Here is a 16,826-nt window from a genome sequence, read left to right as displayed (position 1 = left end):
TTTGAACACAATGTCACTCAAATTTTATGGACATCACAGGACAACATGATATGATTTTAACATAAGGCAACACACACAGCAGAGCTGAACATATTTTAGCTTAATTTTATCCATACGTCTGGCACTTTTTTAAAATTGGAAAGTGTTTTACTCTATGTACATATATGAAGACAAAATCTTTTACTTATACAATTTTACAAGCAAACCATATCATTTAAACTCCAGGAACAGCAGCTGAGTGTACAACTGTGTAAATAAGACTTGAACACGGGAGTCAGCCGATGAATTGAACAACAAGCAAGACATGACGTTCATGTGCGTGAAGTGCTCCCATATATTATATATATATGTACAAGATGAATACAAGTTAATTTTAAGTAGAGATGTGTTTTATCAACTAATTTTAAGACCTTAAACATACTATTTTAGACATACAATGCATTGTTGCACATATGTGACATATACGCCAGTTCACGTTACGACATGCCCCATTTGGATGTGACCTAATGTTTATTATCGTATGGAATTCCTTTGACAATACAACCTTAATCATAGGTTCATCACATAGATATGTATGCATGGTTCAGCTGAAGATGACCTTATGTAAAGGGTCGAAACCGGTCCTGTAGCATAACAAGTGCAATAAACAAGTACTGATAGGTGGAAATCCTTTCCTATTTCTAATTGTACACTTCCGACAAGCGCCGCTAGAGTTCTCTTTACTAAGCTGTCTCGCCCGCTCATTGCAACATGCTCCAGTAAAAAAACGTATAAAAATTAATTCAAATTAGCAATTTCAAAAGACACTAAACAAATGTGAGATAAAAAAAAACAGACCAAGAGCAGTTATATGATTTACTTTTTACAACATATTTCTTACATTCTGGTTAAACTAAATAAGTAATTCACGAAATAAGCAGAGAAGTGTATTAGCGAGTTTGTCACTTCTTCCCGTTTTCTCTAATTCTGCCTCAGTATATCCCATAAACTGATCGAGATTGCGGTCATAAATAACTTTGGGTTTAATCACCACCTTATAAATTATCAGCTAGCTTACCTTTTCCTCCACACACCTGATGATGTGATATTCGTATTGAAGCTGCTGTTTGGAGAGTGATGTTATGCCCATTTCGCCATTAGAAAAGCCTATATAATTTTTCAGCATCTTCTGATGTGGTACAGTTAGGCAGTGCAAGGATCTCAAATCTGTAGCCAGTAGGTGCTTTCCTATGCCAGACGACGCAAATTTTTAGCGTCATTTCTCCGTATTTCACTCTTTCTTTCCGTACGATTCAGTTTGTTCTAACAGCAATAAAGCTCATAAATGATCGTTTACCGGGCAAGTTGGCCGTGCGATTAGAGGCGCACGACTGTGAGCTTACATCCGGAAAATAGTGGGTTCGAATCCCACTGTTGGCGGCCCTGAAGATGGTTTTCCGTGGTTTCCCATTTTCACACCAGGCAAATGCTGGAGCTGTACTTTAATTAAGGCCATGGCCGCTTCCTTCCAACTCCTAGGGCTTTCCTATCCCATCGTCGCCATAAGACCTATCTGTGTCGGTGCAACATAAAGACACTAGCAAATGATAGTTTGTACTATTATTTTCAATTTGGTTTACATTTTGGTCAAGTTCAGATCTATTAAATCATTTTTCTGATTTCATTACCGTATCCTACTTCTCAATATAAAGACTGTTTTTCCGTTATCTGGCATATGAAATCTCATCATATTATTTAGATTTGATATAGATACTCGTAGCCTTCCCTTGACACAGAAACGAGACTTGTAGGTACTTCTTCATTTGTGGGTGACGTAGATCAGTTATATGCTGAAGACAATGTATGTTCATCGTTGTCTGAATCAGAAATTTTACTAAATTTTGACGGCAATACGTCATTTCTTGGAGCTGGAGCCTCCCTGTGTTTGATACTTTTCTGTTGTGAACAGGATATACAATAAAAATAGAGAATTCGCTTGACTGATATGCTTCCACGGAAATCTGATGTATTAAAATGCAAGCTACATACAGTACTCGTGCCTCAAAATAGCTTGCCTGCATTTCTTTCTTAAATTGCACTCCGAAGAAAAATTATGGAATGTCACATTTTCTTGCTTTTTAGCGGTATCAGATATACATAGAAGTACACAACACTGCACCATGCTTTTCAACCTCACGGGCACTCACTGACAGAAACAATACGCACAGTAAATTGCATAAAATCAACACAACATCACAATTACTCCGTATATCACCAAGTTAAAGTCCGCCAAGAACAGAACAGAAACCTGACATCTAGTGGCCGAACCGTAGCGGCAAATTAGTAGCTATGTCCCGGCCTTGTATATCTCGTAGGCAACGCTCAAGTTCAGGTAAAAATAATAAATGTATGGCCTCTGGCTACCATGTGTGGACATTTTAATTTGATGCCATCTGGCTGTCTGTTCATAAGATATAAATTTCCTGATAATTGATCTGTATTGAACTGTGATCACAATAATAGTTAAATATTTTATTTATAGGGTCTACCTTTCCAATACATAGTTGTGCAATATATCACATTACATGTCCCTTTAATAATAATAATAATAATAATAATAATAATAATAATAATAATAATAATAATAATAATAATAATAATAATGTTATTTGTTTTATGTCCCACTAACTACTTTTTTAAGGTCTTCGGAGACACCGAGGTGCCGGAATTTAGTCCCGCAGGAGTTCTTTTACATGCCAGTAAATCTACCGACACGAGGCTGTCGTATCTGAGCACCTTCAAATACCACCGGACTGAGCCAGGATCGAACCTGCCAAGTTGGGGTTAGAAGGCCAGCGCCCTAACCGTGTGCCCATTCACCCGTTCGCGACAGATTACAAAATGGCGCCGACTGAAGGTATGGGCCATGTAATCTATAGCAAGCAAGGAATAGTCACCTGTAGTGATGATACAGAGGGCCATATACGTCATGGAATGGTCAAATATTTGGGTGAAACGGACAGTGGACGGTCTACAGTATTGTTTTCAAAAAAATAGAAAAAATTTGATTATTAAAAAACTTCATCTTGAATTTTCACGACGTAGAGAGCGGACGCAATTACCGGCAGCGGAATAATTCTTTTAGGAGAAGCGAAGGATCACGTATAAGAAGAGTAGTATTTTCAACGGTTGAATAAGAATAAAGAATAAGTTTTCGTCAAGATTCACGAGTAGTTCAGACAGAAAATAGACGTACTGAATTCGTTACATACGAAATTGCGGATACGTCGGAGAGCTACGAAGAAAAATAAAAATAAATAAAATTAAGGATTAGAGACGTCAGAGAAGAATAGTAAAATGGCTGTATACTGCAATATAATCTTCAACTTTGAGACTGACAAGAAGATGATAAAGATGATGTGCTAAATACACATGATGGACCAACCTGGGAACAGTTCACATTACCATACGACCAGGCAATGACGAGGAAGGCGACGGGTAACCATCCGACCGAGCCATGACGAGGCAAGGCAACGGGAATCCAGATAGTACTTCCAGAACGAAGGAGCGGATGATGTACCATTTGTTCAACCCGTGACCGAACCGAAGACCCAACTACATCCATTTGGGAACCGAACAGCTGGACCAGGGACAACCATGAGCGAGCTAAGTCATTCACAATATTTTGTCACATAATTTTTGGTTTGCCTACACATGTACCTTAGGTATGTGCCGATGGGCTAATTGTAGACCGATAAATATGGCAATGCAAGTGAAAGTTACCAGCGAAGTGTCATATTTAAGTTCGTAGTTACATGATTTAGTAATATAGCAATAGTTTATGCTATATCGACCAGAATACTTGTATGAAGCCTGAGGTTTGAAAGAGAAATGTGAAACAGCTGATTTCAATGACATACTGGGAGATTATAGAGATTTCATAGAAGTAATGTTTAAAGTTGACGTCACGAGTGGTTGTGCGCGGTGGAAAGAAACAAATGGAATTACGCATTGTTTGGTTCATTGAAAGGGCATTGAACTCAGTCTTAGATTATGAGAAGCTGCGACTTGTAAATGTTATATTAAGAAACTGTGTGGTATTTGACGTAGTCGAGAATTTGGGAACGCGATAAATTATCATGGAGGCTACGGTGTTAATATTAGATGGATGTTGTAATAAGGATATGATTATGGTAATTGGATGAAAGATTCGAGTTATATATAGTGATATGAGATGTTTCACGCGATGCAGGGCCAACGTGTACCTGCAAGTTAAGATATGCCACACTACAAGTTTATTTTTATGATTTGTTTACGTAAGATTGCCCTCACCGCTGGAGCGACACAAGCCAAGGTACGAACTGGGTTTACTATTATAGATGTATGCTCGTGACGTAATCGTATGTCAGTGTAGATGATTTATAATGAACATCAGAATACTATGATACTTTGAATAGCTGTAGTTAACCAGATGCATTACGACACCGATGTATATGAGATTATGTTTCTGAATCTCGCGGCATAGCGCTTCCATACTAATTGCGAGAGAGAAAAGTAGCTTGCATTGTAGTTGTATTGGAATATAACTAAAGAAAGGGACATTGAACCTAAAAGGACATGTGTATGACAGCCAAACATTATGTTGAAATTAGTTAGATAGCTAGATCGATTAATATTCTATATTTGAACGTACATTTATTTTAACGAACTACAGCTAGGGAAAGGCTAGAGTAGGAGCTGTATTTATCAGGCACTAGGAAAGAATGCCTTAGTTCGTAAGTAGTTATCCACATACAACGAGATCGTTGCAACAAAATCATGATTTCGGATTTTACTCAGATCTATTTTCGATTTCCTTTGATTTATTCAAGTTTAATTTACATGTATTCAAATTTAGTCAGACTTAACTTATTAGTGTATTCGAGATGCATTTCGGCTGGATATTGTGTTCAAGTGAGACTGGTTTAATCAGACTAAAGAAAGTGAACTATCATAACAAGTTAATTGTGTTGATGTTACACTTACGTTCAAACTGCAAGGTGGACCTCAGATGTGTCCAGTGATCTATTGTAAATGTGTAAATACTTAACTTCTACTTCACAAAGGAACTGATCTTCTTAATAATTTTAAATATTTTCAGTCAATTTTAAATAATGCGTCGAAAAATATGGTAATTTAATAATTTAATATTTTATTAATAAATATCTTGTTATTTTTCTATAATTGCGTGTGTTATGAATTCTTTAATTACTGTCTAGCTCGTAAGTTAATTAATAGCTAAGAAAGGTACCGTGTAATTAAGTGTTTGTTTAATCATGGCAAGTTCTCTCGAAGACAATTGATAAAATTTGTCGACGATTATTATTATTATTATTATTATGTCGTGAGTGTTGGTAGGTGTCACCCGTGAGTTGGGATTCTCTTGAACTCACGTAAAACGAATTCTACAGTAAGATTACATGTCTTACTTGCCATAAGAAAACCCCGAGGTATCCGCTGAGCGACTCCAATTCGTCTAACTAGGCTGCCCAACGACGAGTAAAAATGGAGGTATCGGGTAAAGAATGTAATCAGTCGACGAAGCTGTTACAACCGTCTGAACCACTCAGCCCGGCGCATGTCCCTTTTTGGGACTAGTTTAAACCTAACTGTAGGCCATCATCAGCCATAACAAAAATCACACAATTACACTGAATAAACCAAAACAATGTACAGACACATTGTCATTAAAATAAACTGTGTGCAGCCAATGGGAATTAGAATTAGAATGGTTACTTGAATGCATTCTGTTAAAAGTTCAAGTGATTCAAAACAAGTGTAGTGACAATAACATTAAAAATGATTACACCATGTAGTTAAAGTTATGCATCAAGGCAAGGCTCTAGAATGTAATACACTCCGTTAAAAAGTTGCTTCCAGATAAATGTTCATTAAAATAAATAGAAGATGAACTTAAGGCTGACACCTTATACAAGTTTAACATTCTGTTAAAAAGTTCAATTGAGCCAACGTCAAGTTGTATTCACAAAGACAGTAGAAATAATTAAATTATGTACATAAACACATAATCAATGCACACAAGTAATATGCATGACATAGTGTCTGTACATTGTTTTGGTTTATTCGATGTAATTGTGTGATTTCTGTTATGGCTGATGATGGCCTACAGTTAGGTTGAAACTAGTCCCAAAAGGGAGATGTAATGTGACATCTTGCACAACTTTGTATTGAAAAGATGGACCCTATAAACAAAATATTGAACTATTGAGATCTGGCTGTCTGCTCGTCAATTTCGACGTTCCATTTTATTCCAGGCCTACTAGATGGCAGATAGAGTAAACCGAAACTCTCTTGGGCATCTGTGGTAGAGATTTCATGAATTTTGTCGGGTCAACACCAAATGTGTCACCAGATATCTTTTACATGCCGACATTGTACGACATGGAGCATCGAATGGACTTTCTTCCACCCTTCAAAAATCCGACTACCTCTTCCGGGTTTGAACCCGCTCTCTTGGAATCCGGAGGCCGACACTCTACCACTGATCCACAGAAGCAACAATTCCTGGATAGCTGTACTTTTCTTTTACACAGCTTTTTCAACCCCAGCACCAAAGCAAAAGTCTGAAGAGTTCTGGTGGGATTCTTAAGTAGTTAAAGAAGTTTTTGATATCTTTCATTACAACTGCTTTCAGCAAGGTTGCTGAACAACCAAACATGCTCTTGTGTATCCATTTATGTATCCAAACAAGTTTCATTCTCTTCTTATGCTCAGCTTTCTGGCAAAATATTATCATTCCCACATTATTAACATTGTTCTCACTACCTGAATGTCCATTTTCTCCAAAGTTTCAGGAAGCTGTTGTATACACTGGTGTTACTGTGTGTACAACATTGTGTTGTATAGTTGGGTGACAAGGTTTCATGAAAATAAGTTGCACAATCTAGTATAATCATGTAAACTAGCCTTGACAGAATTCCTATTAATCTCCTCAACTTTACTGAATTTCAATGACACTGACTACCCTGTACCATGATATAGTTCATTCAATGTATTCAGAAAGATTCTGTGCAGAATAAGTAGTAATTAGAAGTAAAATCATGTTAAATCATAGAGACTAATTTATCTTACATCAACCAGTCAATATTATACACAGAATTTAGGAACACTCAGTTAGCTTTTACTTACTCCTTGTCAAATCTCTCTCTCGCTTCTCGCTCGATACTTTCTGGGGGATACTTCTCGTACAGTGAATCAGCTTGCTTCAGGAGCATTTCAAATGGGAGATCATCTGGAATCTGCACAATCAAACTATTAATAATTTTAATGCAGTTAAAAGTAAACTAAAATATACATATGAAGGAACTGGTTTAAATCAACAGTTAATGCTGATTACTACCTTGGTTTCTAATAGGCTTAGGTTAAATATCTGAAATATAAGTACGCAAAACCTCTCAAAAAGGTATTATATAATACACACAGTACTGCCATAAGTTCTGTCAGTACTTTCAATTCACATAACTACTAAATAAAACTACATAAATCCATAATATACATATATTCTGAAAAAAAAAAAAAGCTACAGAATCAAGACTCTTTCATCAACAGCTGCACGAATTGTGGCAATTGATTTTTTAACATCTCAATACTGTGGTGCTGCTTTTGACATGCTATCACCTCAAGCTTCTGCCACAGAGAATAATCCAACGGATTGAGCTCCAGACTTCCACTATGCCAGTCAGAAGCAGCGATGAACTGTGGGACATCAGTTCCCAATCACTGCTGTGGTCTTTTTGCTTTGTGTGCATGAGCCCTATCCTGCTGAAAAATCCACGATTTCCCTTTAACCAGCTTCGAGTTGATATGTGATATCACCTTTTCCAACACTGTCTAGTAGACAGCTGGAGAAGTCTTTACTCCACCTTCGCCAAAATACACCTCCGATGCTCCCTGCCAGGAAACCGCCCACCATACCAAGAAATTTTTCAGTTAGTAAATGCAATGTGTATCTTTATATGCAGCACCACGCAAATCATCCTTCAAAATATATGACATAGTTCATGGAGATATATGCATTTCACGAGACAAAATTGTTAGTTAACGCAAAGGATTGCGTTGAATCCTTGCATTAACAGCATTCACAACTTCTTTTCTGCGCACACACCTAGGATGGCCCGTTCTGACGCAATCAACAGTTGCACCCGTTTGTTTAAACCGTGTTACTGTCAAAAACACAAATCATTACAGAGAGGTTTCAGAGTAGAAAAATTTTCCTTAGCTCACTTTCCGCAACAAAATGATGCCAATACAGAGATACAATTCTCATATACTCTCCACTCCATACTTCACTGCTGCCTGCCATTGGTAAACTGCAAGCCAGTTTCTGGTAGAGACGTGAAGGTGACCTCGTGGATGACAACGTACAGGATTGCCACACTTCTTCATTCACAATTACCATGCTACAGCGAGTTTAGATTTTACTGACAGAACTTATGGCAGTACTGTGTATAATATCTGATGTTTTGGCTGAATGGTCATGTCAGCATACTGGCCTTCGGTTCAATTCCCACCCAGGCAGGCTATTTTAATCACATCTGGTTAATATTTCTCTAGCTCGGGGGCTGCAATAGTTAATACATCCTTCCACATATGGTTGGTGTCAGGAAAGACATCTGGCAGTAAAATTAGGCTGAATCTTTTCAAAGTGCTGACCCCAAGTAATCGTGAAAAAGCCAGGAGAAAGAAGATTTAATTTACACAATGGTATTAAACTGATTGTGATTATGATGGATGGCAGTAGGTGTTTAATACTACTATTTTTGTTTCTTACTGCTATGGTAGGGGCTGCCTGGCTGAGGCGGTAAAGGCATGCTCGGTCCGCCCGGAAGGACGTGGGTTTGAATCCCTGTCAGGAAGTTGTAAAATTTAAGAAACGAGATTTCCACTTCCGGAGGTGCATATGGCCCTGAGGTTCACTCAGCCTACACCAAAAATGAGAACCAGGTTAATTCCTGGGGGCAAAGGCAGCCAGGCGTAGAGCTAACCACTCTCCCCCATCATGTGCCGAGGTTAACAATGGTGGAAGCCTTTACCTTCCACTCCTCCAAGGGCCTTCCTGGCCAGTACAGAGGTGACTTTGCTTTTTACTGCTATAGTACTGAATTATTATCAGTGCTATCCATTTATTGTAATAGGAGCTTCCTCTGTGGGTCATTGGTAGAGTGTCAGTTGCAGGATGCTACAATCACAAGTTCAAATCCAACAGAGGTAGACAGATTTTTTGTCAGTGGCATTTACCATGGATGCTGTGTCAGTCACCCTCTGTTTAATGGGCTCTCTGGTCTTCCTATCTACATGCATTTCTACTAGGATATGGATCAGTGTTTCTCTACCGAATCGTAGGCCTTCTTGAAGTACACAATTGTGAACACAAATTTCTTGTTCCTCTGTTTTTGGTATGCAATGATGAACTTCAAGGTCAGGAAATGTTCCATGCATGACCAGCCCTTTATATATCCTCCTTGATCCTCTCCAATTTGCAGTGTTAATTGTTGTTCTGCTCTGTGCAGCAGTACCTTTGAAATGATCTTTTATGTCTATGGTAGTAGTGATTTTTTCGTATAATTACCGACGTCTGCCTGTCTCCTTTCTTATGAAGTGGGTGTATCAATGCTGATGTCCATCCATCTGGCAGCTTCTCTTCCACCCATTTTTTTTTTCCCCTTCAGAATTCAACAATTGTTCTGTTGTTGGCATATTTCCAAAGTTCTGCAACAATCCCATCTTCAAGGTCTTGATGATGCTCCCGACTTCTTCTATAGTGGGATGTTCAGAGGCCGGATTTGGTATCCAGTGATAGGAGTCAAGGTTTTGGGAAGGTAGTTCACAGTTGAAGAATTTTACAAAGTAGTCTCCCAGAATCTGATCGTTGTCCACATCACTGTGTGCCACTTTTCATTCCCGGTTTCTGAAGTTGAGGCTTGGTAAATCATACCTACTTGCTCGTTTTATAAAAGTTTTTTTTTTTTTTTTTGCTAGGGGCTTTACGTCGCACCGACACAGATAGGTCTTATGGCGACGATGGGAAAGGAAAGGCTTAGGAGTTGGAAGGAAGCAGCTGTGGCCTTATTTAAGGTACAGCCCCAGCATTTGCCTGGTGTGAAAATGAGAAACCACGGAAAACCATTTTCAGGGCTGCCGATAGTGGGATTCGAACCTACTATCTCCCGGATGCAAGCTCACAGCCGCGCGCCTCTACGCGCACGGCCAACTCGCCCGGTTTTATAAAAGTTTCAGGTGTATTATTATTATTATTATTATTTTTTTTTTTCTGGAAGTCCAGTTTGATTTGAATCAAGCATTTTCATACCTTCTCTCGAGATTGCTGATCTGTTTTCTGGGAGTTAAACTGCCTCATCCCTCTCTGATGATCACAATGCATGTTTCCTCTCTTTCATTAGTGGAACTGTGACTCTTGCAGTATTGACTATAGTCCCTTTTAACACTATGCGCCCGGCGGTAGTAATATTACTACCACGCGGTGTGCACCTGAGTGCCGCTGTTAGTAATACTACTACCACGAATTTGAAATTCAGTCACTAGAAAGCTATTCATGTTATCGAATTAGTTTTTGTTTTAACGTGTTGTCGATTTTCTTTACTATTGATAGGTGGTGTTATCGATCGACAGTGATTGTTGTGCTCAGCTAGATCTTACCTAATTGCTGACATACGTACTCCTCCCAGGCTCTGGTTCGATAAGCTCACATTTATGCGCACGTATTCTAATGATGGATTATATGACTTCACAGATTTAGAATGAAAGTCTAGTGAGTCAGCAGTCTGCAATTATCTCTCAAGTAGTCGATTTATACTGTATATCGAGATATGGATCCCGGACCTAGTACAAGTAAAGGTAATCCTACGCTTGCATACAGCCCACAGATAAGTGAACAGATTATAACGGAACTTGTGAACGATTCGGATTCTGATCTGTATGAAAGTGACTGTGAAAAATAAAATGAAAATCTACAAGCCCCTCAGGATGATCCTGATTCATCACCAGAAGAACCAGTCGCAAAAAGACGAAGGGAAGTGAGAAGCACACAAACACGATGGAAACAAGATATTGCTCCTGTGAACAGGCCCGATTTTTCTTCCCCTATCGAAATTTTGTGAACATTTGGCAAGTGACTTGGTGAGTAGTGTTGCTACTGAAATATCTGAAGAATCACGAGCATCATTTGCGGGAAGGCTAGTAGGTAGATATTATTTTCCACACAGAATAATATTGCAGTGGGCGTGAAGAAGGAAGGACACTCGCAGCGTATGTTCAAGATTTGCTACGAGTCCAAACACAACACCGACAGTGCTGCGAAGAAAATGACGACCATATATTGCCGTAAATATGATGTAGATCTTTGCATAGGAGAATGTTTTGAGTGTTACCATACCAAAGCTAGGTATTGGGAATAACAATGCGTAATTCTGTTGTTCAGTGACGGAAAACTATCAAACTTTTCTGAGTGAATTAGAAGTTCAAGTACGTGTACAACAAGGATAACAGAATGTACCAATATTGTAGCCTGATATTATTTCCAATGCTGAAGGTACGCATTTCTGAATTGATTTCATGTGATAGTCCACTTTTTCTAGAAAATGTATATAAATTTGTTTATTTATACTGCAAAAACTGACAAAACTGTGATTTATTCTGACAGTTTAAATCACGCCGGCACAGGGTAGGGACGCTATCTTGACTTGCCGGGCTCATAGTGTTAATTGATCCTATCTATAATACTGTCTTTCGTTCAATACTGTTGCAAAATCTTTGTGTGTTCTGAGCTTTTCTGGGTTGAAGTTTGTCGTTCGAGCCAAGTTCTTGCGTTTTTGGGATGACCTTGATCTTGGAGAGGAAGTGATCCAAATCCAGGTTTGAAACCCTCACGACTTTTAGACATTTTGGAACTCCTTTTCTGCATAGGATCAATCTAGAATTCTCCCAGATTGGGGTCGGGAGAAATCTATGCTTTCTGTTTTCTCGGGAGGCATTTGAAAGCTGTCAGTCTCATGATCAGATTGAAGATCTAACATAGCCACACAGACGCACACAAGACGCTATCAGTTGGTACAATGAATTTTATTTACATACTCGCACATTAATACACACATAACCTTAATCACCGTATCACAAAACAAAAACACTTCATGTGTAGAATATCAACAAAGCCACCATCTTTAAACAGTTGACAACTGATACCCCTACCCAGCTCGATAGCTGCAGTCGCTTAAGTGCGGCCACTATCCAGTATGTTATAGATGTTGATTCCAATAGGGAATCTGAAATATTTGTTCCAAATTAGTAAATTTATAATACCAATATAAATGGTCCGTTATAAAATTAGCCTACGCAGTGGCCTCCACTGTATGCTCTAGCCAGCGTCTTGGTAGGTGTGCTAAGCAGCAACTGATGAGCCCAGCCTGGCACACGGGGGCAAAACACTGGCAACTTTATAATGTCCAATAACGGACCATTTATATTGGTATTAAAAATTTACTCATTCGGAACAAATATTTCAGATTCCCTATTGTAATCAACATCTATAACATCTGATGGCCAAGCAGGCATCAATTTTTGATAATGAGACAATGTCTCTCATAGTGCACTGGCACTGCCGGTGGCTACAATTAGCCTACGCAGTGACCTCCACAGTATGCACTAGCCAGTCTTGGTAGGTGTGCTAGGCACAACTGATGAGCCCAGCCTGGCACAAGGGGGCCAAACGCTGGCAACCAGGAATGAGTTAGCTGGAAAATTTATAATGTCCAATAATGGACCATTTATATTGGTATTATAAATTTACTCATTCGGAACAAATATTTCAGATTGGAATCAACATCTATAACATCTGATGACCAAGCAGACATCAATTTTTGATAACGAGACAATATCTCTCATAGCGCATTGGCACTGCCGATGGCTACAATTAGCCTATGCAGTGGCCTCCACTGTATGCACTAGCCAGCGTCTTGGTAGGTGTGCTAGGCACAACTGATGAGCCCAGCCTGGCACACGGGGGCAAAACGCAGGCAACCAGGAATGAGTTAGCTGGAAAATTTATGATATCCAATAACGGACCATTTATATTGGTATTATAAATTTACTCATTCGGAACAAATATTTCAGATTCGCTATTGGAATCAACATCTATAACATCTGATGGCCAAGCTGGCATCAATTTTTGATAATGAGACAATGTCTCTCATAGTGCATTGGCACTGCCGGTGGCTACAATTAGCCTACACAGTGACCTTCACGGTATGCACTAGCCAGCGTCTTGGTAGGTGTGCTAGGCACAACTGATGAGCCCAGCCTGGCACACAGGGGCGAAACGCTGGCAACCAGGAATTAGTTAGCTGAAAAATTTAAAATGTCCAATAACAGACCATTTATATCAGTATCCAGTATTCGGGAGATAGTGGGTTCGAACCTCACTGTTGGCAGCCCTGAACATGGTTTTCCATGGTTTCTCATTTTCACACCAAGCAAATGCTGGGGTTGTACCTTAATTAAGGCCACGGCCGCTTCCTTCCCACTCCTAGCCCTTTCCTGTCCCATCGTCGCCATAAGACATATCTGTGTCGGTGCGACGTAAAGCAATTTGCAACAACAACAAAAATTTCATCTGATACTGAATACCACAGACATTACACTTTGCAACACAGATAAAACAGATGACTACCGTTCAATTCAACATGGAGACTGCCTGGCTCAGCATGTCAGCCACGTGCTACTAAACAATAACTCTCTTCCAATAACTTCCAAACCACAACTCGTCCAACAACTGTCACTCTCAATAACTGTCTTCACCGTCAAGATCGTCCTTTTATATATGTGCCTGGCTTCCAGAAAGATACGTTACAAAAAAAAACACTACCTTCTTGAATATTCCAGAGTGTCCAATACATAAATTACAATGTACAGAATATTCTCCACTGTTCTCGTGCCTATACTATTCTGGAAGTTACAGCGTGTTCACTATTATGGATTACCATCTATATATAAAGAATAAATTATAATATTAATTTACAGGTATTTACATTAACTGAACCAATATAAATATCTATGTACAACATGTTTCATAACCTCACACACAATACGACCATTCAACAACTTACTTAACGACATAACCATGGGTGCATACGCATTGACTAGCACGTAGAGCTTATTTGCTCCTTTGAAGGAAAGGGTGGATATCCTGCCATAGCTGGAAGTGAAGTCTATGATTGTTCTTAGGATTCGCTTACCAACTGTAAAACCTGTTCCCAGGTGAGGCACATTTTTCCTCACTCTCTTGCCTGGTTTATCTTTCAAAAACATATACCCTTCAGAATCAAAAGCTGATTCGTCTGTGAACCTAGTCTCCTGTAATGTTGTTATTGTAAGAATGTTCTGTTTGGACAAGGTACTGGTAAGATGTTTGAGTTTTTCAACTTTACAGAGTGAAGTGACAATCAAGGTTGCAAAGTGAGTTAATCTCTTGCATTTTGGTATGAACTCCCCACAATCTACAGGATATCTGATGTTCTTGACAACAGTGGATAGTACCAATATAAATGGCCCGTTATTGGACATTATAAATTTTCCAGCCAACTCATTCCCGGTTGCCAGCGTTTCGTCCCCGTGTGCTAGGCTGGGCTCATCAGTTGGTACCTAGCACACCTACCAAGACGCTGGATAGTGCATACCGTGGAGGCCACTGCATAGGCTAATTGTAGCCACCGGCAGTGCCAATGCACTATGAGAGACATTGTCTCATTATAAAAAATTGATGCCTGCTTGGCCATCAGATGATGTAGATGTTGGTATTATAAATTTACTCATTCGGAACAATTATTTTTGATTCCCTATGGGAATCAACATCTACATCATCTGATGGCCAAGCAGGCATCAATTTTTTATAATGAGACAATGTCTCTCATAGTGCATTGGCACTGCCGGTGGCTACAATTAGCCTATGCAGTGGCCTCCACGGTATGCACTATCCAGCGTCTTGGTAGGTGTGCTAGGTACCAACTGATGAGCCCAGCCTAGCACATGGGGGCGAAACACTGGCAACCGGGAATGAGTTGGCTGGAAAATTTATAATGTCCAATAATGGGCCATTTATATTGGTATTATAAATTTACTCATTCGGAACAATTATTTTTGATTCCCTATGGGAATCAACATCTACATCAACAGTGGATAGGTTACCATCTGGGGTGGTGCCTAGTTTGATTTTTACATCATGCTGAGTCGAATGATTTTGGTTTAGGGCCATCACTAAACATCAATGAGAGATACAAATGAGGTTGTTAGCTTGAGGGGAGTTAAGTTCACAGCCACTCCTAACACTGAGAACAGACGTTGCCTTTGAGCTGCTTATTATGGGTTTGATACTTTCCCCTAACATAGTTCAGGTATTCGATGACAATAGGACAGAAAAAGGGGTATGCCAAGACTAGGAATGAATTAAGGTGCAGCCTCAGCATTTGTCTGGCGTAAAAATTGGTAATTCTGGACAACTGTCTTTAGGGCCGCTGAATGGTGGGATTTGAACCCAACAACTCCTGAATGCAAGCTAAGAGCTACATGGTCGCACCAATGTCAGAACATAGATTATAAAAATCAACATCGGTAAGAGAAAGAAATTCTAATTTTGAGTCGCTAAAGAAGTGTCCAACTCATTGGCTGAATGGTGAGCATTGAGGCCTTTGGTTCAGAGGGTCCCGGGTTCGATTCCAGGCCAGGTCAGAGATTTTAATCACGTCTGATTAATTCTTCTGGCTTGGGGAGTGGGTGTTTGTGTTTATCTCATCATTCCTCTTCATCCACCTCCTGCTAGGTTAGGATGTTTATGGCACCTCTCCATCTTCTTCTATCCAACCACCATTATTCCTCCTCAACCGTGTTCCAATCCAGGTTTCTTCTTGATTGTTTTCACAAAGATCAAGGCCAAATAAATAGGATTGGAGAGAGGAGGCGGATCGTAGACGAAAGATACGTGCACGCGCAAACGAATATGCTGGAAACTGGTTGAACATAGCAGAATGACAGTGCTGATGTCATCGAAGCTTCGGTGAGCGAATCAGCTGAGAGTAATGCTGGTGTAGCTGTAGTATAAGGAGGCAAAGTCGTCTGGAGGAAAACAGGCAGAGATCACAAATTCGTCGTAGGTGAGTCGAGTTCATTTCAAGCTAATGAAGATGAAATGCATGATGATGAGTGAAACTCTGTAAGGAGGTGCAAGGAATTGATTGTGGCTTAAAAATATGAACTGTCCCAGCATTCGCCTGGAAGTGAGAACTGGAAACAAAGGATCTATATATATATATAACAAAACGCTAACGTGTATGTTTCACAAAACTCAAGCTTGTAAACCAGAGGGAGTTAAAAGGTGCGGTTTGTACCAAAATGTTCCAAATCGTCTCAACAGTATACTGAAAATCTTGCATATCTTGAAAAGTCAACGCAAATATACCTATTTTATGTAATTCATTCAATTACAAAGTCGCACCAAGATTTGGATCGACCTGATGGATAGATTGTCGCTAGGCGACAGCAACCTACTCTGTATGATAATAGTCTAGTAAGAAATGCTGTACATAGGAGGATGGGAACATGACGCTATGTTTTATGAAGTGCCTTTCTTGCTAGGAGGTACATGTAACTAGGCAACTCGTTGCCTGTTATATGGAAATAATCCAACGTGTCATATTTGAGATGTACTTTCATGCAACTAGGCAACTCATAGCCGAGGAATCTGTTCACATTCGCACCAGATTGAAAAACAAAGAATGTCATGT

General features: G+C 39.4%; 1 protein-coding gene across 1 annotated transcript in view; it reads right to left on the bottom strand.

Annotated features, from left to right (window-relative positions):
- The window catches only part of LOC136872352 (TBC1 domain family member 20), a 158,576-nt gene that overhangs the window by 35,125 nt on the left and 106,625 nt on the right, over nt 1-16,826 (bottom strand). The window contains exon 7 of the mRNA XM_067146163.2: nt 7,168-7,277. Coding sequence (XP_067002264.2) covers nt 7,168-7,277 — 110 coding nt within the window. The remainder of the gene's footprint in view (nt 1-7,167; nt 7,278-16,826) is intronic.

Source organism: Anabrus simplex, chromosome 4, assembly GCF_040414725.1.
Source record: "Anabrus simplex isolate iqAnaSimp1 chromosome 4, ASM4041472v1, whole genome shotgun sequence".
Taxonomy (NCBI): domain Eukaryota; kingdom Metazoa; phylum Arthropoda; class Insecta; order Orthoptera; family Tettigoniidae; genus Anabrus; species Anabrus simplex.
The sequence above is the reverse complement of the archived record's forward strand: the minus strand, read 5'-3'. Positions and strand labels throughout refer to the sequence as shown.